The following is a 22,348-nucleotide window of genomic DNA, read 5'->3' on the forward strand; positions in this document are numbered from 1 at the left end:
CTAGAAATTCATGATATATTGAAAATTATCAGCCTGGAAATGACTCTGTGTCAATAAGAAACGCATTCATTGGGGTAGAGCATTTCAGATGGCCCCTTCTGTACAGACAACACAATTCCACTTATACATCCATAGGGAGCATAGAAAGCACTGGCCCCTGACATTGAGTCAGTATTAGGGGCCTTTTGGACATGCTGAGCTCTGCTTCTAAATTAAGATTTCCACACAGGTCAATCAACCCTGCTGTCAAGCACACTACGCTGGCTGATATAGGGTGCTGAGAAATACCAATTCAGCAGTATTTTTGAGTGCTGTCTCTTGTCAGCTCACTCTATTAAGACATTAAGTATCACAACATACTGTATGACAAAATCAGGGTCCAGGAGTGGACCACATGGGTACTGGGTGTTACATATGAATTAGTTGAAGAGAGAAAAATGGTTTATTGTCTGCAGAGGATGTCAGTAAAGCACACCTAATAAAATGCCATTCCCTGTCACAGTTTAAAATATTACCCAGCTCTAAATGACATTCCTCTTGGACTCCCAGACTTTTCTTGCCAAATATCTGTGTAAGTGGAAAGTCAATTGAGTTTTATTATTCATTCCATGACATTTGCTGACATATACTTTTGATGAATGGATGTTATGTTTGGGGGTGGCTCTTGCTAACATGCAGAGGGTGATTATGCCTGAGCTCATGCTGAATCTTTGGAATTGGCAAAGGTTGAATGGTTTTCACCAGAGAAGTTGTTATACACCAAATTGGGTTTATTCTTCAGCCACCATGGTCCTCCAAATCCTGTGATTAAACATATTTTTAATTTTTTTCTGTTGTGAACTTTTCTTTTACATCTGCTAAGCACCCCTCAGACCATTTTTTTAAAACTCGGTGACATTAAAGTGTTAAAGATGCAGTTTATGCAGAAACAGATACCCACAGATAAACACTGAGCTGAACTTCGGGAATCCAGTTGCAGAGAGGGAGGAGTGATAAGAAAATGGGGGCAAGACCAGGCTACAGAAACCCACAGAGACAGCTGACCTGAATAATGGGGAGCTAATGGATCCCCAGACTGATAGCTGGGAAACCAGCATTGGACCGACTCAGACCCCCGAACATGCATCTCAGTTAGAAGGCCTGGGCAGTCTAAGGGACCTTGGACAGTGGAACCAGGATGTATCCCTGGTGCACAAAAGGACTTTGGGAGCACATTCCCCATGGAGGGATACTCCCTTAACCTAGAGGCAGGAGGGAGGGCCTAGTCCCTACTCCAAATGACTTGACACCCCTGTGGAGTGGGGAGGATGAGATGGGAGGGGGATTGGGGGTCATTGGAGGGAGGGAGAGGGAACTGGGATCAATATATAAAATAAGAAAAAAAATTTAAAAAAAGAATTTCAGAAAAGCTAAAAAAAAAAGATTCAGTTTATGATACAACTATACCTTTGCTTCTCTGCTGGCATTTGAAATTTTGTGATTTAGTTGCATGTCTGCTCTTAATTATATGTGACAGCTAGCATAAACTATGTTTTGAGATATGCATCACACTGTGAAATGGTATAAAACTATCTGCGACTTCTCTTGGAGACAGAGCTGTCAATACAGCAAATACTGCAGTGGTTTCTTTGCTACTTTTATGACTGAAGAAAAGCTGCATTTCAGTTAGCTGGTGGAGAAACTGCGTATGGAACTTGTCTCCCTCCCATCCAAGGCTACACGCAGTCCTAGCTGCGGACTTCATGGGACACTATTCCAGGATAAGAACTCTTGTTCTGTTAAAATCCTATTTCATGTTTGTCAGCAACAGTGTAAACCATATGCCCCCTATAGAATAGATCCCCTGTCTACAAAATATAGGCTGAAAGATGACTTCTCTAGAAAACATAGCTGATTGGATGATAGTAAGCCCTGGATTTACAAATTGTGATTCTATTCTTATAATAATTCGCCAAGTTGCAGGGCACTGATGGTGCACGCTTTTAATCATAGCACTCAGGAGGCAGAGGCAGGTGAATCTCTGTGAGTTCGAGGCCAGCGTGGTCTACAGAGCTAGTTCTAGGACAGGTCCCAGGTCCCAGGTCCCAAAGCAACAGAGAAACAGAGAAACCCTGTCTCATGAAAACAAAAATCACCAGGTTATTCCAAGTTATTGAAGTTATTGTTTTATTTAGATAATGACTTCCTTAGTAATTGTTAGGTTTTAACTTGAAGTTTTGTTTTTCTTGCTTTTTGTGTGTGAGGTGTATATATGTAGTTCATATGCCTGTGCATCTGTGGATATCAGAAGAGGACCTGCCCTGTCACTCCCCACCCTATTCCCTTAACACAAGGTCATTTACTGCCTGGCTTTTTGTGTGAATGATAGGGGTTTGAACTCAAATCCTCATGCTTGTGCAGGAAGTGCCTAAGATCTGAGATCTTCCTTCTGTTAGCTGTTCACTTGACTGTTGTTTTTATACCCATCTGAAAGACCCAGCCTAAATCTTGCCCTACATTACAGCTTCCAGTAGCTAATGTAGCCCACCCTGACCTCTCCATTGTCTTGAGCCCTCTTGCAGAACTGCTGCTTCAGTCCTAAGGTCTCCATATGCTTCTTTCTCTACTCCTTTCCTCCCTCCTTCCTTCTTCCAAATGCTCTTTCTCTTTTCACTTTAGCCCATTCAGAGAACGCCCAACAGGTTTTCCCAAGCTCAGGCTTGACCTCCATTTCCTTTTATGTTATCCTTCCAAAATTATTTCTGCAAGACACAGATCTGATCATTTCTCCCACACCCTGTGTGTGTGTGTGTTTATGTGTTTCTGTCTTTCCTGTCTCTCTTTGTGTCTCTGCCCTTCTCTCTATTTCTCTCTCTCTTCCCCCCTCTCTATGTGTAGCTCATTCACTCACTTTGGATGGATAACAATGATTTTTAAGGGTTTCCTTGATACGTTTTCATCCTCCTTTCCCATAGAATGTTAAAGTTATAACAGGAGGTTCACAGTTTCCCCAGAAATTTTCACCCACTACCTGTGACATTCTGTCCTCTTGTCTACAGTACCATCTTCCAAGCTCTGTTTCTTGCAGATCTGTGCTATCTTGCACACAGAACAGCTCTGTTCAAGTTTTACTTACTCACTCTAAAACAAAACTTTGGTTATTTCAACCTGAATTCACCCCCAAGACTTCTGTTTTCTCAGTGAGCTTTTTTTGTTACCTTTAAATGTTAACTAGCTTTATTTCACCTGCAAGCCTTACTATCCTGAAGACACCTACCCCTAGAAGGTTAGAAGAAACCCCCTCCAGAAGGTTTAGAATCAGACCTTGTTTATTATTTGATAAGGTGCTGACTCATTTAGTTCTCAGTTGAGTTCTTCTCTTATAATTGCATGTGCTTATATTTGGTTCATCCCAAGAACATTTGGAATTACTTAGATGCATGGAATCTACTTTGCACATCTTTGCTTTTTTTTCTCTAGTTCTTGAAAGTTGGAAATGCTCAGCAAATTGTTGTTGAAATGAATTATTGATGACATTTGATCAATTTTTTAAGGACTGCTTGCTTCTTATGAGGTTTGTATTTTACACAAGAGAACACTTCTATGAACATGTAATTCCAATGCCTTTTAAAAGTCAATGAAACCTGAGTGATGGTGGTGCATGCTTTTAATCTCAGCACTCAGGAGGTAGAGGCAGGCAGATCTCTGTCAGTTCAAGGCCATCCTGATCTACTGATTGAATTCCAGGACAAACAGGGATATACAGAGAAACCTTGTCTCAAAAAAAAAAAAAAAAAAAAAAAAAAAAAAAAAAACCAAAAAGACGTCAGTGAAACCATTTTGTCATGGCATTACGAGTAACATGATGCAGGATTCACTTCCACTTCCATGCTATTTTCTACATTGAATACCAATCAACTTTAGCCTTTAGTAATAGCAAATGTAAACAACCTAGAAATCCAGGAAGATTTCCTAAGCCTGTTATTTCTGAAACTAAAACTGTTATGGTGCTAAGTGTGGTATTTGAATAGATATAACAATTGCTAAAGTTACTGGGTTCATCTTTTATTATAGGGCCTGATCATGATCAACAAAAGATAGAACCCCATCACACAGCAGTGCTTGGAGAAGGTGACAGTGTCCAGGTGGAAAATAAGGTATTTTAAACTTTTAATTTTCTTTTTTTCTTTCTTCCTGTGTGTGTGTGTGGGGGGCTTATAAATGTAGGTGATCATACCCAGGCACACATATGCAGAGGCCAAGGCCAAGGGAGGATGTTGAATGTCCAGTTCTATCACTTTCTACCTTATTGCTTTGAGACAATTGAGACTGGGTCTTTCTCAACCTGAAACCACTATTTCATCTAGGGTTCCTGGCTGTTCTGCACATACAGCAGCCCTGAGGATTATGGGTATGTGTGTGATCACACATATATTTTTTTTATGGGTGACTGGGATTTGAACTCAGATCCTCATAGTTGAAGAGCAAGTATTCTTACCAACTGAGCCATTACCCCAGCCCCAAACATTTAATTTTCTTTTTAAAAATTTAGAGTTGTATAAACTCATGTTTTGATCAAATCTATTTCCTTTTTCCCCTTTCAATTTCTCTCCCTCACTATTCCTTTCCTATATTCCTTTATGGACTGTCTGTTTTTAACCCACCAAGTCCACCTCGTGTGCTGCCTTTATGTGCATCGGTACAGGACATCTGGAGCATGGGTAACTTTTTAGGGGTTGCATCCCTGAAGTAAACTAACTCTCCTATCCCCAGTAACCAATAGCTCTTTGAGTAGGGATGGGACTTCATGCCCTCCTCATCAACTATGATGGAATTTTGTCTAGCTTGATCTTGTGTAGGTCTTATGCACAGAGTTTCAGCTACTTTGAATTCATATGTAGAGTGGCTTGTCATGTCCAGAAAATAGTTTCACTACAGACATCCACTGCCTCTGCCTCTTACAATCTTCCCCTTTAATTTTCTTAGCTTGTACATTATACTAATACTAATGTCCATGAAGATGCTTAAATCTCTCATACAGTTTAAAATCTTTTCCCTTCCCTGGGAAATAAATTCTGCCACTATTTTATCAAGCCCCCCCCCCTTTTTTTTTTACTAATGTCTGTTGGTTACCTTGCTCTATTTTGAGGTTTCTATTGGTATATTTCAAATTTTCATCTATATTGATTTCTAGCTTTCAGCAATCATGTCAGTCTGTATTGCTTCTCATCTATATAGCTTAACCCTGAACATCTGAATCTAGAGGCCATGCATCTTCATTGCTTTTTAATATTACTCTGTCACAAACTGCTTTGTTTTTCATTTTAGCACAAGTAGAACTGGGCTAGTCCTCTGGGAGTATAAATACTGCATGCTCATAAAGAGCCTTTCAGAGTCATTCCCCACTTGGAGCTAAGAAGAGCCCGTGATGTGTTTCAGGGTTCTTTTACAGTTAAGTTTGAGGGCTCTTGGGAGGCTTCTCAGTTCTTTCTCATGGATGTTATGTCCCATTGAGCAACTGACTCATCATTCAGTGAGCCCATTAGGCCAATCTGATGGCTTTGTGTCACTGCCCTCAGGAAGATTCATTGTGCACAAGCTCTTGGACAATTTCATTTTGGAAAGCAGGAAGAACTATGTGGGTGGCAGCTGACCAATGGAGAGTCTGTCTGACTCTCTTCTCACTCTCTGACCCTGCTATCATAGAATGCAGTGCACTGGGGGTGATGTTCTATTTCAACCCAGTTTACTATAGCTCACTTTCTGCTGCCTTGATAAGCAGCAGCACTGCTATGAATGAGAAACTGAACAAAACACAATTTCAGGAACATCAGAAAAATGCACATCTCAGTGTCTGTGCCCTCTGGTTTTATGTCAAACCATATGAAACAGCTGTGTTTAACCTTAAAAACAAAAACAAACAAACAAACAAAAAACCCAAAGCAAAAACAAAACAAAAAACAAGCAACTTCACATATCTCAACCCAATCTAGAGGAGAGGCATGGAAATTTTTCACAGCCCAGAACTTGTTGATATTTTAGTTTCTAGTGGGATCTGAATTCATTTGGCAACCTCATTTCTTCCTATCACATCACAGAAAACACACAGCAGGTAAGGATTTAGACGCTAAAACTGACAGAAGTGGTTGGGGAACCTGCAAGTCAAAAGATAGCAGGGTTAGACAAAAGTAAGTATAAGTGGTATCCCTGACACAAGGGCCATTCTGTTACTGTTATATGCAGTTCCATCATTGTTCATGTGTGCATGGCATCAAGATAATGTTAGAACGAAAAAAAATGGTATTTGAAAGAATTTTCATTTAAAGAGATTGCATGTCTGTAGGAAAGTCAGAAGTCCCTGTTACAAAAGGGTAGAGGCTGTGAAGGTTTGGTTCTTGGCTTTACTATTTGTTAGCTATGAGACTGTGGACATGTTTCTATATTTCTTTGTGCTTCAGTATTGTTCATTGTTTTGACATTTATTATTTATTGGTATGGATGTGTACATGGCACAGCGTACATGTGAGTTCCAGAGGATAACTTTCAGTTACTAGTTCTTTTCTTCCAACATCTGGTTCCTTGGCATCAAACTTGGCTCATCCAGGTTGGTAGCAAATACTTTTATCCACTGAGCTGTCTCACTGGCCCAGGCTTCATTTTATTTGTCTGCAAAATTGAAATGATTGAAGCCAACTGTGTAGGATTATTAAAATTTATTGGGATTACCTATGCCAATGTTGCTTCCAGATCTAGCACAGAGGTCAGTAAATGGTGCCAAATATGCCAGGCCCAAATGCATTTGTTTGTGTTTTATTGGTCCCCTGTCACTTCCATGGTATTGACCATGGATTCTTACACTGTGTAGGTAGACGTTGGTTATGGCAGAGATTGCATGACTCACAAAGCCTAAAGCTTCCTGGCCCTTTACGGAGAAAGTTTGTCTGTCCTTGATGCAGCACATTGTAGGTCCCCAATAACAATAAGGAGCAATGTAACTGCTGACAGCACCCAATTTAAGAGATTCACATGTGGGTTATCTAATAAGGATGTAGATGACAGGCTCAAGGGCACCACAGTTTTCACCTCTAGAAAATGTCCTGAGGGATGCTGACCAATAGTAGTCTTTGTAGTAGGGTTATTTATGCCGTGTGACCTTTTCTTCCACTGAGGATTCTGACAAGAAGGAAAATGCACTGCAGTGTGGTCTAGCATGAGGAACTGACAGCACCTCCCTTTCTTCTTGCAGTTTCAGTTCATCTTTCCCCCATGTCCTCTACTGCCATGCCCATTTCCTTTGGTGACTCAAGTATGGGCCACTCCTCTAGAGTGCTCAATCTGTAGGGCAGGAGATGGAGGTAAAAAAAAAAAAAAAAAAAAAAAAGGTGATGCACAAAACCCACACCTCAGTTTTCTTTGTGCCATCTTACCATTTAATTGATGGATCTCAGGCTACCACATATTAGCCCATGACAACCCAGCCTTCCTTTCTCAGTGGGTAGAGTGCCTTTTCCTATTATTTCTTTTTCTTTTTTTATTCTGGGGATGCAAACTCCAGCTTTCATGTTTGTGCGACAAGTGCTCTAACCATTGAGCTATCTCCCTAGCCTGTTCTATATTCTTAAGTCTGTTATAACACCTAACAATGGCAGTGGCCTTGATTTATAACAGGCTCAAAAATCTTTGGGACAGACCCTTTGACTTCATGGACAAAGCCCAAAGCATAAGGACTTTGTAAAGAATTCAAATATTTCAAAATTCTTGGAGAATGGAACTGACCTCAAGGTATTCTGGACATGTAATCCTGAACTAGTTAAGGTCACCCTGAAGTTGTCTCTGTTTCAAAAAGCTCCCCATCTGAGTTTGGCCTGCAACTGGTGTGCTGGATTTTCTTCTGAGTGCCGGTTGCTCTAGTGGACCCATGGTCAGAAGCATATGGGTGCACTAAGAAATATCCCATTGAATCTTTAGACCCATTTTATACCAGAGTCCTACAAGAGTAGTAAATGTACTGAGGTAGACAAACACTGACTGTCATGGAAATAATGGTTGAGGACAATCATGCTCTTAAATTGTCGGCTTCCATGGATATGTCATTCAAATGACTTGATTAAATTATCCATTGAAATACAGAAATGAGACAAAACACTCTGTGAAAGTTAATGGCAGTGATTTGCTTTTGTCTGTGAGTTCATGTTGAAAAGACCTGCTAGTTTTGTTTTGTTTTTTTTTTTTTAAACCGATAACAGTTCACTGCTTCATCTTTCCATTGACGCCCTAGGTATAGACAGTGAAGTTTAGAAAGAACAACTGCATGCAATTAAATCATGCTGAAGTTCAATTTCTTTCTGGTAATTTTTCCAGGTAATTCATCACAGTAGTAAATGCTGTTATAGTAAAAAAGCATGCTGTACCTTCATGCCCACATTTCTGCTCTTATTGCAAGCTTTGTATTTATAATCAATTTAACTGAGTTAGAAACTCATAATTTAGAAGTTATCAACACATTATGTGACCCCTGAACATTTCCTTTTGGTTTTAATCATATATTTATGCTCTCCAGTAAATGCAACATATGTCCTGGCAATAACAGTTACAGAGTATCAAAAACAATCTACCTAGTTTGTTTTATTTAGCTAGTGATTAGTGAGTGTGTTTGGGTGGGCACACATGCATGCACCATGGTACATGTATGGAGGTCAAAGGACAACTCTTGGGAGTTAGTTCTTTCCTTCCACCATGTGGATCTCAGAAATAGAACTTGGGTTGTCAGGCTTGGTCACCGGTAGTACCTTTACCTGTTGTCCATCTTGCTGGCTCCAAGGGCAAGTTTTGAAAGTTGGTATTAAGTAAGATGCAAAAGAGTTAACAGGGAACCAAGAGCTCTAGAAGACACACCAAAGAAAAGGACATGAGATGGACACTCAAAGGTCCTGCCTTGGCATTGGAGTCATTCTACATGAAACAGTCATCTGGGCCTCTAGGACCCTTGTATGAGGATTTTTAAAATCAGTGTTCATAAAGGCATTGGCATAGAGACACCCAAGGACTGTCTTACAGTTTTTTCATCCTATTTGCTTTAACATGATTTCATCCTTTCACACTACGAACAATTTCTACATGAACTTTGAACTACGTTAACATGCTACTAAACAGCTATAAAGTTGATTAGATTTTTACTAAAAGCTACTTAACAAATGAAAAACAAGGAGATGGGGGGGGGTGTCAGTGGGCAAAGGTGCTTGCTACCATGCCTGCTAACCCGAGTTCAATCCTCAGAGGGGGAAGAGAATCAACTATCAGAATGTGTGCTTTATTATTTGTAATAGCCAGAACCCAGAAACAACTTAGATGTCTCTCAACTGAAGAATGGATAAGGAAAAGAATGTGATACATGTACACAATGGAGTACTACTCAGTGGTAAACAAAAACAAAACAAAACAAAATACAATGACATCTTGAAATTTGCAGAACTAGAAAAAGCTATCCTGAGTGAGGTAACCCAGACCCAGAAACACAAATATAATATGTTCTCACTCACAAATGGATATTATATATCCATTTTATATACATACATACATACATACATACATACATGTGACCAGCCTACAGGTCCCAACCCCAGAGAACCTAGGTAACAAAGAGGACTCTAAGAGAGATGTACATGGATATGCCTAGGAAAGGGTAAAAGACAAGATTTGGGAGCATGGGGGGGGCTAGGGGGAATGGTGGAAAGGGAGAGTGGAGGAGGAAAGGGAAGCAGAGAAAAATGTATAGCACAATAAAAACAAACAAACAAATAGATGTCAAAATGCCGTTTGTAGAGATTGTGTCCCTGTGACTGCAATCAGCAATGTACCTTCTGGCCTCTGATTTTTGTTGTTGTGGTGGTGGGTGGTTCAAAAAATTTAAAAGAGAAAGCAAAGAATTTGTGCTTTGTTCTCCACGTACATACTATGGTATGCATGCACCCCCTATGCACACAATAAATAAACAATGTAAGAATTTTTTAAAAGCAAGAGGCAGAAAATAGATCTGTCTTAGATTTAAGAAAGGGCCACCCAGATGGTAAATTTGTAGGAAAGTCACGGAAAGAAACCTCCAGGGTTTTACAATGATGGGAAATTTCTTGCTAACACCTAAAAGGTTCATAACGTCCCATTTTTGACAAAATGCACGTGTCCTTTTATCCTGCTGTCCAAATAATAATTGGAAAGTCATTTTATTTGAGTGATATAAAAGAGCAAAGCTTTCGTTTTTAGCACTTTCTCATTCCACAGTGTGGAAGCAGGGCATGTTTACTTCTCCCCCGAGGCCTCCCTTCTGATTAGGAAACTTCCATTCTGAACAGTCAGTGTGCACATGACATACAGGCCCATCTTTCTTCTCTGCTCATTAACCCTTTCTTTTCCACCTTGTGACCCTCCAACTCAAGTATGTCACCTTGCCCATGGCAAAGAGAAACAAAGCAAAACACTATTATAGTATTCTCTTTCCCATGTCTCTTTTTCATATAAAACCTCACCTCTCCAAACCCCTTAGAGAATAAATCCTTTGTGATAATGAGTTGTTATTAGTGAGGTCTTGGGCTAGAGAAATGGCTCAGCCGTTAAAGAGAAGGCTCACAACCAAAAATATTATTGAGGTCTTAGCCATTTAACATTTAAACATCAAACTGAAAACAAAAAAAGAAAAGAAGAAATCATGGCAAATGAAAACCTTCCCTGGCTATGTCAACCAGTAGCTCACCACAAATACCATGAGAGTCTTAAAGTCTCGTGGAATTTTAGTATGAGATGTGGTAAAACAATGCCTCCTTTTATTGGATCCTGAATGATGTACAAACTGGACAAGCATTGTGATGGCTAATCTTGGTTGTCAACTTGGCACACCTGGGAAGAGGGAACCTCAGTTGAGGAATCGCCTCCATCATGTTAGCTAGTGGACACATCTGTGGGTTATTTTCTAGAATTCTGATTGACGTAGGAGGTAAGAGGCCCTAGCTATGGGTACCATCATCTCTAAGCAAGTGGGCCTCAGTTGGTAAGAGAGGTCCCAAAGGGGCTGGAGAGATGGTTCAGTCGCTAAGAGCACTGAATTCTCTTACAGAGGTCTTGTGGGTACAGTTCCTAGCAACCACCTGGCATCTCAAAACCATCTGGAACTCAAGTTCCAGTGGATCCAATGACCCTCTCTAACTTCTGTGGGCACCAAGCATGTGTGTTCACAGACATACATGCAGGGAAAACACTCATACACATAAAATTACTAAATACTAGGGAAGAAAGAAAGGGAGGAAGGGAGGGAGGGAAAAAAAGCAGAACATGAGCCTGGAAGTGAACCAGTAACCAGCATTCCTCTGTAGTCTCTGCTTCAGTTCCTGTCTCCAGGTTCCTGCTATCGGCTTCCATTTTGACAGACTGTAACCCAAATGAACCTTTTCCTCCTCCAGTTGGTTTTGGTCAATGTTTCAGCAAAGAAACAGAGAAACAAGCTAGGACAAGCACAATGATTAGCTGTTAGAACTGTGTAGAAGCAAGAGTCAGTAGGGAATGGATGAAGATCCATGCTTACAGCATAGAAAGAATTTTAGTGCTTAAGCTTGCTAACATCTGTTTTCAAGTGACTTATTTCCAGATAGGTTAACATTGGCATGCATCTTGATAGTGAGCTAGATTATGAGTCAGTGAAGCAATGATGCTTAGAAAGTTACAGACCTGAGAATGTTTACACTCATATTTTTAATTATTTATTTTTATTTCATGTGCATTGGTGTTTTGACTGTGTTTGTGTCTGTGTTAGGGTGTCCAAAACTTTGGAACTAGAGTTACAGAAAGTTGTGAGCTACCATGTGGGTGGTGGGAATTGAGAAGAGGTGCCAGTGCTCTTAACAGCTGAACCATCTCTCCAGCCCCCCCAACTAGAAGTTTTACCCCACATGTATTTCTTATGTGTAAAGAAATAATTAAATCATCAACCAAGTGTGTATAAGAAATGCTATAAGTCCTGAAATGTAGGGAATAGTAGAGTAAGACTATTGAAGACATATCCCTTTAAACACACTCCCATAGCAACTGAAAAAAAAAAATAAATGGTTGAAGAAACCATTCTATCACACATTATTATTTAATTTGCTTTTAGTAGTAGTAGTAGTATTTGTTTTTTCTGGACTGGGTTTATCTATGTATCCCTGACTGTCCTAGATCTCACTCTGCAGACTACTCTGGCTCCACACTCACAGAGATCCACCTGCTTCTGCCTCCGAAGTGCTAGGTTTAAAGCCATGCATCACCATTGTCTAGCTGTTAATTTTTTTAATTGAAGCCAAAAAGAGAAAACACACTTCAGACCTCTGAATTATTGCAGCTTTTATTAAATTTACAGAAGAAGAATGGGTTAATTATTGATTTTGTTGAATCAAGTGGTAAATCTGGCTAGGCATCAGAATGATTTCAAGTTAAAGAGTTTTGTGTTAGTAGAAGCACATAAATATTTGATATAATTTAAGACAATAGAGCTTTGCATTAGTAGAAATGTATAAATATTTGGTATAATTTAAGATAATGTTATATATTTAGAAACATTCTATATTATTAGAATATGAGTGACGTTTTTGAAAATTTAGTTTTAAAAATACATAGCAATTTGGCTTTTTATTATTATTTGGTTGAAAATTAGATAGGCCTGAGAGAAAACGCAAGAAAAATATACAATGCTCAATTACCTATTGGTAAGAAACCACTTTAGTAATTAGTGCATGAAAATAAGTTTCCAGTTTCTGATCATCATGGTGGTTGGCTTCTCCAGGGTGTCCTGTGTGGCCAGCAGGTTGGAGGCTGGGCTTTCCTGGAGCTGTTATTTGTGGATGCCTCAGCTCTCCTGTATGAAGCCCCCTTGCCTGCTAGCTCAGGGTGCCTGTCCATATGGCTCTAACAAGAAAGCTCCTTCCATGTGGGAGGATTGGCAAGTAGATGTGCTAGGGAATGGAGGATATAAAAACAGAAATTTATGAAACCAGAGGAGCCACCAATCCAGTAAGTCTAGAAAGTTAAGCATATCCAGTCACTACAATGAGGCCACGAAGGAGACGCTGATGAAGAGTTCTGTAGCCAGCAGCCTCAAAATGGGCCTGGAGATACTTTGCTTAGAAGGGTTAACAATCAGGAAGAACTGGGAATGACATGGAGCAGGATGAGGACAAGCTGGAACCTACCAATACCCCAGACTGTCAATCACTACTAACCACCGTATCATTGCAATAACATAACATGGTAGATATTTTAAAATATTGTTTCTTTTAATGGAATGATCATAGGATTTTAAACCAAAAATGCATTGGGAGTAAAAACAATTCTCCTAACATTATATTCATATACATGTATGCATTTTATATTTATATTTGTATATATATTTTATTTTAAATGTGCTGAGGCACATTCCATCTTACTTTAATAAATGACATGGCAATGAAGTCTTGTATCTTTATTTGTATAAGAATTATTTTCATTTAAAAATCATATTGTTGGGCTGGGCTCAATGGTTAAGAGCACTGACTACTCTTCAAAAGGACCCAGGTTAGATTCCCAGCACCCATATCGTAGCTCCCAACTGTCTATAAGCAATCCTGGGGTATCTGACATTCTCTTCTAGCCTCCTTGGGTTCTAGACACACATGTGATAGAGACGTACATGTAGGTAAAATACCTATAAACATAAAATAAATAAATATTTAAAAGTATATTGTTGCAGAAAAGGTGGAAAGATAGTAAGAGCTAGGGGTAGTGAAGGACTCCAAGGTATCAGTGTTTTACAGACACAGCAGGACTGATGTACATATGAACTCACAGAGACTGTGACAGCACTCACATAACCTGCACAAGTTTAAGTTGGATAAATCCCAACATGGGAAGGGGAAATTGGGCACAGTCTCACCACTAGCCAAGAACCTATTTACAGTTGATAGCTACTGAAAGAGGGAAAATCAGTTTTCTTCAGTGGAGTGATACTGCCACACTCTAGGCCAGGCTCCATGCTTAGAATTAATTGGTCAACACAAATGGACTGTGTGTGTGTGTTTGTGTGTGTGTGTTGGGGGTTGATTTTTTTAAGAGAAAGAAAGAACATAAAATTGCATAGGTAGAAAGAGGTAGGATGTACAAGAGGGGAAAGATGACCAAAATATATTGTTTTTAAAATCAAAGGGAAAGGTAATAAAATTTTTAAAAATGATTTTGTTAATGAGAAAAAAAGCTAGTTCGTTCAGTTTGTTGTAAAGGTGTTTCTGTTAAGGAAGACCATTACTTTGGGACTTAGGGGATGGCTCAATGAGTGAATTGCCTGATTCAAAAGAATAAGGACCTGATTGTGGTTTCCCAAGCACGGATGTAGAAGGCTAGCACATCTGTAGCTCTCCACAGGAGGTAAGCCAAGACAGGTGGATCCCTGGACTGTGCTGGCAGTCTAGGAGAGGGGTGAGCTCTGATTTAAGTAAGGGACTCGGTTGCCAAAAGTGAGGTGGAGAGCTACTGAGGAAGACACTTGACAAAGACTGCATACACAGGCATACATGCACAAACACAAAGGAGACTTTAACTGTAATTTTCATTCTTTACAGATGTTAATATATTGGTAGCATGGACTTAGTGCTGAATTCTAATTGCTGGGATGTTAACCGTCCTAAGGAATAGACATTCCAATATCAAGGACTACAGAGGAAATGTTTCTGTAACACCACCCACTTAATGTCTATGTTAACTATAACTTGTATTCGATTTGACATTTAAAAATAAACATGTTCACTGTTTGATGCTTTCTTTGACCACGTTAGGACCCCCAAAGAAGTCATTTTGTCTTAATTGCTGGAGAGCCATTAAGAGAACCAGTTGTTCAACATGGTAAGTCTGAATTGGTGATGGCTTTTCCTGGCTGACATTGTTTTCCTTTGGTGTGTGTGTGAGTGTGTGGGTGTGTGTGTAGTATTACCAGGAAGTCAGAGTTTCATTAATTTATGCATAGTGTTTATGTCTACATTCATTTCCTTTTGAAAAACAGACGTTTTCTCAGTACCTATGGCGTGTAATACATTAAATGAAAAATGTTTTTTGATTTTGTCATAAGGGATTTCAACTCAAAGGGAAAAAACACTTCATTGTCCACTAGGGACTTGAATATCTTTCAGCCAACATAACAATGGATTCATTACTGTTTTATGTTGCTATAACAGAATATATGAGAGTGAGTAACTTATAAAGAAAGGGAATTTATTTTGGCAGACATCGCTGGAGGGTTGGAAGTCCAACAAAGTGTGTGTATGTGTGTCTATGTTTGAGTGCATGTATTTGTCTATCTATCTGTGTCTGCCTCTCTCTCTCTCTCTCTCTCTCTCTCTCTGTGTGTGTGTGTGTGTGTGTGTGTGTGTGTGTGTGAAAGGCCTCATGTTGTTTCATCTCTTGACAGGGAGTAGAAAGGCAAATGGGTATACACTGGAGAGACAAAACTTGAGGGGTGGATATACTTCATAACAATCTGCTGCTGTGTTTGGTAATCAATCCAGTCTCTCCCCGTACCAAAAATATTACAAGAGTGAGAACTCACCCACTGGAAAGGCTATTACCTCATCTTCATGACCTAATTGTCTTTTAATGGTCCCACTTCCAAATACTGCTCAAGGACCATCAGATTTAATATGAATTATGTAGGGGAAAGTCAATATTGAAGTTATAGCCAACACTGTCCTTGTAATCAATTATTTTTAGTGAAAAATATGAGCCTCTTAGGAATAGTACTTCTTTGAAAATGTCTGTAATAGTTTAAGCCCTTTTTCATTTAATTAAAAAATGAACAGAGGGGGCTGGAAAGATGGCTCAGTGGTTACATGCTGCACTTGCAGAGGTTTCAAACTTAGTTCCCAGCTCCAGAAAATCTAGCATTCTCTTCTGGCCTCCTTGAGCACCTGCACATGCATGCATATGCACACACACACACACACACACACACACACACACACACACGCACGCACACACACACGCACGCATGTGCACACATGTATAATTAAAAATAAAGTAACTATTTTTAAAGAAAAAGAAATAGATTTAATTATTGTATGTTAGAGGCAGTACTGTAGCTGAAGGCAGAAAATGCTGACACAGGTACAGTTACTTTGGATCTTGACGTCCTTGTATCATTGGCATTTGATTAAATGAGAAACACCTAAAAGCACCTAGAACCCAAACAACTTGTTATTTATACCTCTGTCTGAAAAACATACTGCGCAATTCACTAATTATTAAATTAGACATGATTTAAGACGTCATTGTATTCCGTTACTTGGCATGAATTCCAAGGCATACACAATGATCTCATATAATCCCCAGCTAGTCATAAATTTAAATAACACTGAATAGTTAGAAAAATATTAATTTTGTTCTAGCAGTAATTTAGGGGGAATATTAAATCATATGCCCCCAGCTTGTGACATCTCATGTTAATTTTTCACACTTCAAAATTTCACTCCCAAGGTTCCTAGCCCCTTCTTCCTTTGGTCATGACTCAATAAAATTGTTCTTTGGCAAAGAAAGCTACAAACAAATGGAGTAGTGTCATCATCTAGTCATAGACTGGAATATGTAGGAAAGAGTGGGATGAAAATCCTATATGTTAGGCTCTTTCCTCTGTAGCAGTAATGAGAAACAAAAGTCCAGGTGAATAACTATGACAAAGCAAAATGGTAGGCACAGTGTACATAAATCCTCTTCCAGTGCCTGGGAGACGAGACACTGGGTATGCTTGTAAACACAAGCCCACATCAATCAGACAAAATAGATATATGTCTCTTGAACCGCCAGTTACTGAGAGACAAGACTTTTTTTTTTTTTTTTTTTTTGCTTACTTTGCTTTTCTTTTTAAGTTTGTTTTTTTTTTTTTTTTTTTTACCTTTTCATGTTCAAAGGCAGAGTATTTGAGAGTATTTGAGGACTGGTTGTGTTTTTGTGAATTATTAACTCCCTACTCCTCTTGTCCTCGAGTGTTCTTAATGATAGGCAAAGATGTCACAGCATGTTAGATTAGAAAACAACCTTAACTCTAGTGGAGTTATGTCCCTCCTACAAATGAGAAAAAAATGCAGATATTTCATTTTCTTAACATACATTTTCATACCATTTACTAAGTATTGGTCAGAGTGTTTTTCATGTTGTTAATTTATTTAAACTTCAAAACAACCGTGAAAACCTGACTGGGGTAACAAGGGAATGATGAAAAGACATACAGATTGCTGGAACTGGGTGGCCTGTACCGACCTGGTGGAGATCTACCTATTGTGCACCAACCAGAACCTCTTCAAGTTAATTATGTTCAGCACAGTGGGAGGCTTTAGCTCAGCTCTGTGGGAGGCCTCTGTCGGGGAGCAGTCTCAGGTTGCACTCAACCAGGATGAGGAAGCTGTGGTTGTTAGTTTTTGCATACTCTGCTCGGTCCTCACACAAACCAGAGGAAGGAAGACTTGCCAATTTCCTGAGCCTGACTTAAGGAAGGTTTTGCCAGTTCCCATGAGTTGGAGACACTGGTCCTTGTCAATAATACACATTCACTCAAGGCATCCCCCTTTGCCCATAAAGGCTTTGGTGACCCAAGGAAAGTTTTAGAAATCTGAGAGACATGGGATAGTGTCAAAAATAGAGTATAGAAATGTACTACAGAGAGTTGAGGTGTAAGAGTGGCGGGGCTCTGGCTGGGGAAACCATAGGAAAATCATTGTGTATCAAGTCTGTCCTTGACCCAGTATTTGATCTCTTTGACCCATAAAATTTAAAGTGTGCATTTCCTGGCCCTTTGCTGAGTAAAAAGTCTGTTGATCCTAACAAATATTTTTTAAAAGGTGCTTCTTGATGTGAAATTTATTAATAAAATTTCTTAAAGCTATGGTGCTGGGGGTCCTTGGCAGGAGGATAGTCACACTAGCATGATATATCTTTTGGGTGGTAGATGAATAAGAAATTAAGATCAAAATGAAAGATAAATCAATAGAAGCATAACAAGTTTACAGGAAGATAAAAATATGTTTCATTGCAAGCATATGATAGTGAATCGTGACAGGAAGGAGAAAGTATTTAAACTCCAAAAGTTGACCTAATCTGTGGTTGCCATAGGGTACATGGAGTTATCTTCTGGGGAATTGCAAAAGAACTGTTTATGTACAAGCTATTCAAAAGCAGTTAAACCTCCTGTTTGTGTCAGGGACCATCCCAGAAGTGCATATCCCCACCTACTGCTTAGACAGACACCAAAACTATGCTAGGATCTAGCTGATTCATAATATCAGGTTGGTTCAGTTCCTGTTGTACAAATAACAACTACAATGAATGTTGTGAATAAAGGAATTGTCATCGCTAGCAAGGGAAGTGCATTGAACAGTGAGCCCTAGTCATGTTTGTCTAAGTTTGGTCTGTATGATAGCTTATAATTATATACAGTCCCAGCCACAAAACTCAAATTATAGTCCTGTAGGATTGAACACTGCCTAGAGTTTGTTTCAAATGAGGAGCTATAGTAATACGTACCACTTCCGGTATTAGAAGAAAATGTTATCACCCGAAATTTTGTAAATGTCTCTTTCTGTCCTAGGTCCCTTTGTGATGAATACCAATGAAGAAATTTCTAAGGCCATTCTTGATTTCAGGAATGCAAAAAATGGTTTTGAGGGGGCCAAAACCTGGAAGTCAAAGATTGGAAACTAATGAAGAATTGAAATTCTGCCATTTGGATGGACCGACCATTCAGTATATTCAATTTCCAAAGCTGGCTTAGCTGGTGCTTCTAAAGAATTTCACATTAAGCAGGGTGGTGGTGGCACATGCTTTAATCCAAGCTCTTAGGAAGCAGAGACATGCAGATCTCTGAGATCAAGATCATCCTGGTCTACAGAGCTAGTTCCAGGATAGCCAGGGTTACACTAAGAAAACCTGTCTTGAAAAATGAAAAAAATTTAGAAAAAGAATTCCACATTAAAATGAAAAGATGGATTTGTAGTGAGTCACCAGAATGCATTATATACATGTATGAAATTGTCGAAGAACAGATTTAACTATTTTGAAAAGAAAATGTACAAACAATAAAAACTGGTAGTAATACATGCAAATAATTCCAATTGTTGCTTCTTTGAAAATCAATGTTCTTCATTTTGATGCAAATTATTAAGCTCTTATTAAAAACAATTGCTTATGTGCATGTGCTTTTTATATATGAGAAGATGTCCTTTTATTCTCTGCTCTTTGGGGGTTTCTTAGGGCATTTTTATTGTTTTCTGTGTCACTGGCAGCAGCTATCTGAGCATCTTAAACTGCCCTACTGCGAGTCAGCTGCCATCCCAGCAATCAGAACTGTGTTGTGGGTTTCATGTTACAGGTTATCTGCTTTTAAAAACCCAGCAGCCCTGACCATGTGAGTCAGCTTTTAAAACTGTGTTGCTATTGCTAGGGACTCAGCAGGATCCTAGCCAAGGCTTCCCAGCAATTTTCTGCCAAAGTCTGTGTCAGATTTAAGACACATGCTCCAGCATACTTCCTTCAAGATTGTGAAAAAGTTTTAATCCATAGTTGGGTTCCAGCCTGCGGTAGCTGCAAGTGTCGGTGGTCACACCACCTTACAAAGCAGCTAGAGCCTAGGGCATAGAGTAGGGATTTTTCTTTCGACTTTCTGGTCATGAAATGACTATAGAGTGATTTCTAGCTTAAAGTGGAAAACATGGCCATCTACTGATTAGTTTTTGCAGTAGGAAACTTTAATTTTTTTTTAATCTTTCTCCCATACTGAGATTGTATGTGGCAGGGGTTGTCCCTTGACTAATGCAAGTCATTTCATTGGATTTTGATTACAAGTGATCATGTGATTTTTCCATGTAAAGTTTTGGGGTTTAGAACTTTGCTTCCGGAGAATGCCTTTTGCAAACACTTTTCAGTAGCTGCTTGGTGTGAACTGCTTAGTCATCAGTGGACATTTAAAATATTCAAAATGTATAGAGAGTGCGCAATGGTGAATGTTCTCATGATGTCCTACGTGTACCTGGTGCAGGGCTTCAATAGTGAACATGGACCAGTGAAGGTAGGTGAGCTCGATTTTTCATAATGTTCCTTTTTAATCGGTTTTTGCAGAAAAAAGTCCTTTGACCTCACTATTGTTGAAGCAATATAAAAGCCCAGCCTACTCTTAGCCTGTGTGCATTAGTGATTGCTTTATTTCCTGGGCTTAATAATTTCCTTGCTATGAATGCATGAAAATGTGTATGATTGTTTTCTATGTGCTGTATGTATTTGGAATGGGAATAGAGCACAAGCATTCTTGAAACTTTTGACATGGGAATATTTGCTCCCCGTTGTGTCTGCTGATGGCACAGTGATTTTCTGATGAAGCTATGATTTGTCTTTAGGACACACACAATTTTGTGGGTCATTGTTTTTCAGGTTGGTTGTGGGCAGCAAGGTTGAGTAATTTCTTCTATAAATTAAAAAACCACAGTGTTTTTTCATGGATTTTTTTTCTGTCTTGTTCTGCAAATTACCAATCGCTACCGTCTGGGAAAAGGAGTCTTCTTCGAGTATGTTTTTGTTTTTGTGTCTCGCCTTTTGAAAATGTGTATAAAATTAAGCAGTTGGCAAATCTTTGATTCTATGAGCAAGCATAAAAGGCAGCCCAAGAAATTGAGACCAGTGCAAAGAGGATGAACTAGGATGATACTGACGGCCAGAAGAACATTGCCACTCTATGTTCAGTACTTTTGAAAGCCTTTTTAGTCTTGAAAAGGACTCAGTTGTAATCGTTTTGACTGGAGTGCTACTAAATCATGACTGGTTTAGAACGTTCTGGCTATGATCAGACAGAAATCAGATGTGGGCTTGAGTTTTGTGGCACGCCTTTTAGTAGGGGGCGTATCGCCCCCCGGAGGTGAAAATTAGTTTATAAGTTTGGGAACTAGTTTACAGGAGAAGCACCATACACATGTAACCCATAAACAGATAATAAACCTGAACACAAGTTTCATAGGACAAGACTAAAGGGCTGCTGGCACTGGGAATCCGTTTACAGTTTCCACCCTGCCACCTATACTCAAAACTGAATTTCCTTTCACCTACAGCCTGAGATGAAGAACCAACATCCAAGGCTGGTGGCAGTCAGGTACAGCTGACCACTATCCTTTCTGCCACATACATTTGGGACTTGAAAAGGTCAAAAGGTGTGCAGGCTGCTAGGCAAGAAACCTTCCTACCCCAGCACAACGCTGATTGGCATTCTACTTAAAAGTGGTCTTCAGCCCTATTCCCCAGGGAAATTTTAAATGTTTGCAGTTGACTCTTTTATAGACAAAGCTACCAGAATCATCTCAGTGTCCCGGGCACAGTGAAGTTTAACACGTTTTGAATTTACTTCTCTTTGAATTTCTTGAATGGGCAGTGGAAGAAAGTGATTGAATTTTTATGTGACAGAAAACATGCTCTAACAGATGGCAGATGTGCAGCCTGTGTTTACTAACATTCCTTTCAATGTTTCTCTTACATGCCCTACTTTCCCTTTGAACAGGAAAGCTACTAGCCAGGAGTTTACAGCCACTGAGTTCCCCCCACAACCCCCACTCCAAATTAGATGGTTTCTTATGTGAAGGAAAGTGTTAGCTGTAGTTAAATAGAAATTTGGAGATACATGTGACTGGTTAGTGAAACATAATGGCACACATCATTTTGGTTTATATATTCTCTTCTCCCTCCCCACCTCTTTTAAAAGAAAACAAAATCAAAGACGTCTTTTGTTATTGTTTGTTTTGTAACCGCTATGGGTGACCTGGAACTCACTTTGTAGACCAGGCTGGCCTCGAACTCACAGAGATCTACGTTCCTCTGAGCCCCAGTACTGTGATTAATGGCATGCACCACCATTGCCTGTCTAGAAATGTTTTCTTTACATTTGTGCTTTTTTTTAAATTTAATTTATTATTTTACATGTTGATCCCAGTTCCCCCTCCCTCCCTCCCTTTTACCCTCTCTGCCCTCTCACATGCACCCTAACCACCCTCCCCTCCCATCCCCCCACCCCAATTCCATATGTAGGGGAATGCCATCCAGGTGGGGTCATGTAGATCTGACAGGTCATGGGAAGTAGGGACTAGGGCTTCTCTCCTGTCTCTAGGTTAAGGCAGTTATCCCTCCATGGGGATATGTTTGCAAAGTCCTTTTGTGCACCAGGGATACATCCTGGCTCCACTGTCTGAGGTCCCTTAGACTGCTCAGTCCTTCTGGCTGAGACCTATATTCAAGGGATCTTAGTAAGTCCCATGCTGGCTTCCCAGCTATCAGTCTGGGGGCCTGTTAGCTCCTCATTGTTCAG

General features: G+C 39.6%; 2 protein-coding genes across 3 annotated transcripts in view; both read left to right on the forward strand.

The window, feature by feature from the left end:
* Pir (pirin) overlaps positions 1-19,184 on the forward strand; it is a 99,329-nt gene extending 80,145 nt beyond the window's left edge. Inside the window, exons 8-10 of the mRNA XM_051179212.1 lie at positions 4,054-4,136; positions 14,805-14,871; positions 18,599-19,184. Coding sequence (XP_051035169.1) covers positions 4,054-4,136; positions 14,805-14,871; positions 18,599-18,711 — 263 coding nt within the window. The 3' untranslated portion in view covers positions 18,712-19,184. The remainder of the gene's footprint in view (positions 1-4,053; positions 4,137-14,804; positions 14,872-18,598) is intronic.
* Positions 19,185-19,699: 515 nt separating this feature from the next.
* Vegfd (vascular endothelial growth factor D) overlaps positions 19,700-22,348 on the forward strand; it is a 36,543-nt gene continuing 33,894 nt past the window's right edge. The window contains exon 1 of one of the 2 annotated variants that reach the window (XM_051179214.1): positions 19,700-20,074. In XM_051179214.1, the coding sequence (XP_051035171.1) occupies positions 19,985-20,074 (90 nt within the window). In that variant the 5' untranslated portion in view covers positions 19,700-19,984. The remainder of the gene's footprint in view (positions 20,075-22,348) is intronic. The other variant, XM_051179213.1, reaches the window with a different exon arrangement.

Source organism: Phodopus roborovskii, unplaced genomic scaffold (genome assembly GCF_943737965.1).
Source record: "Phodopus roborovskii unplaced genomic scaffold, PHOROB, whole genome shotgun sequence".
In the NCBI taxonomy this organism is placed as follows: Eukaryota; Metazoa; Chordata; class Mammalia; order Rodentia; family Cricetidae; genus Phodopus; species Phodopus roborovskii.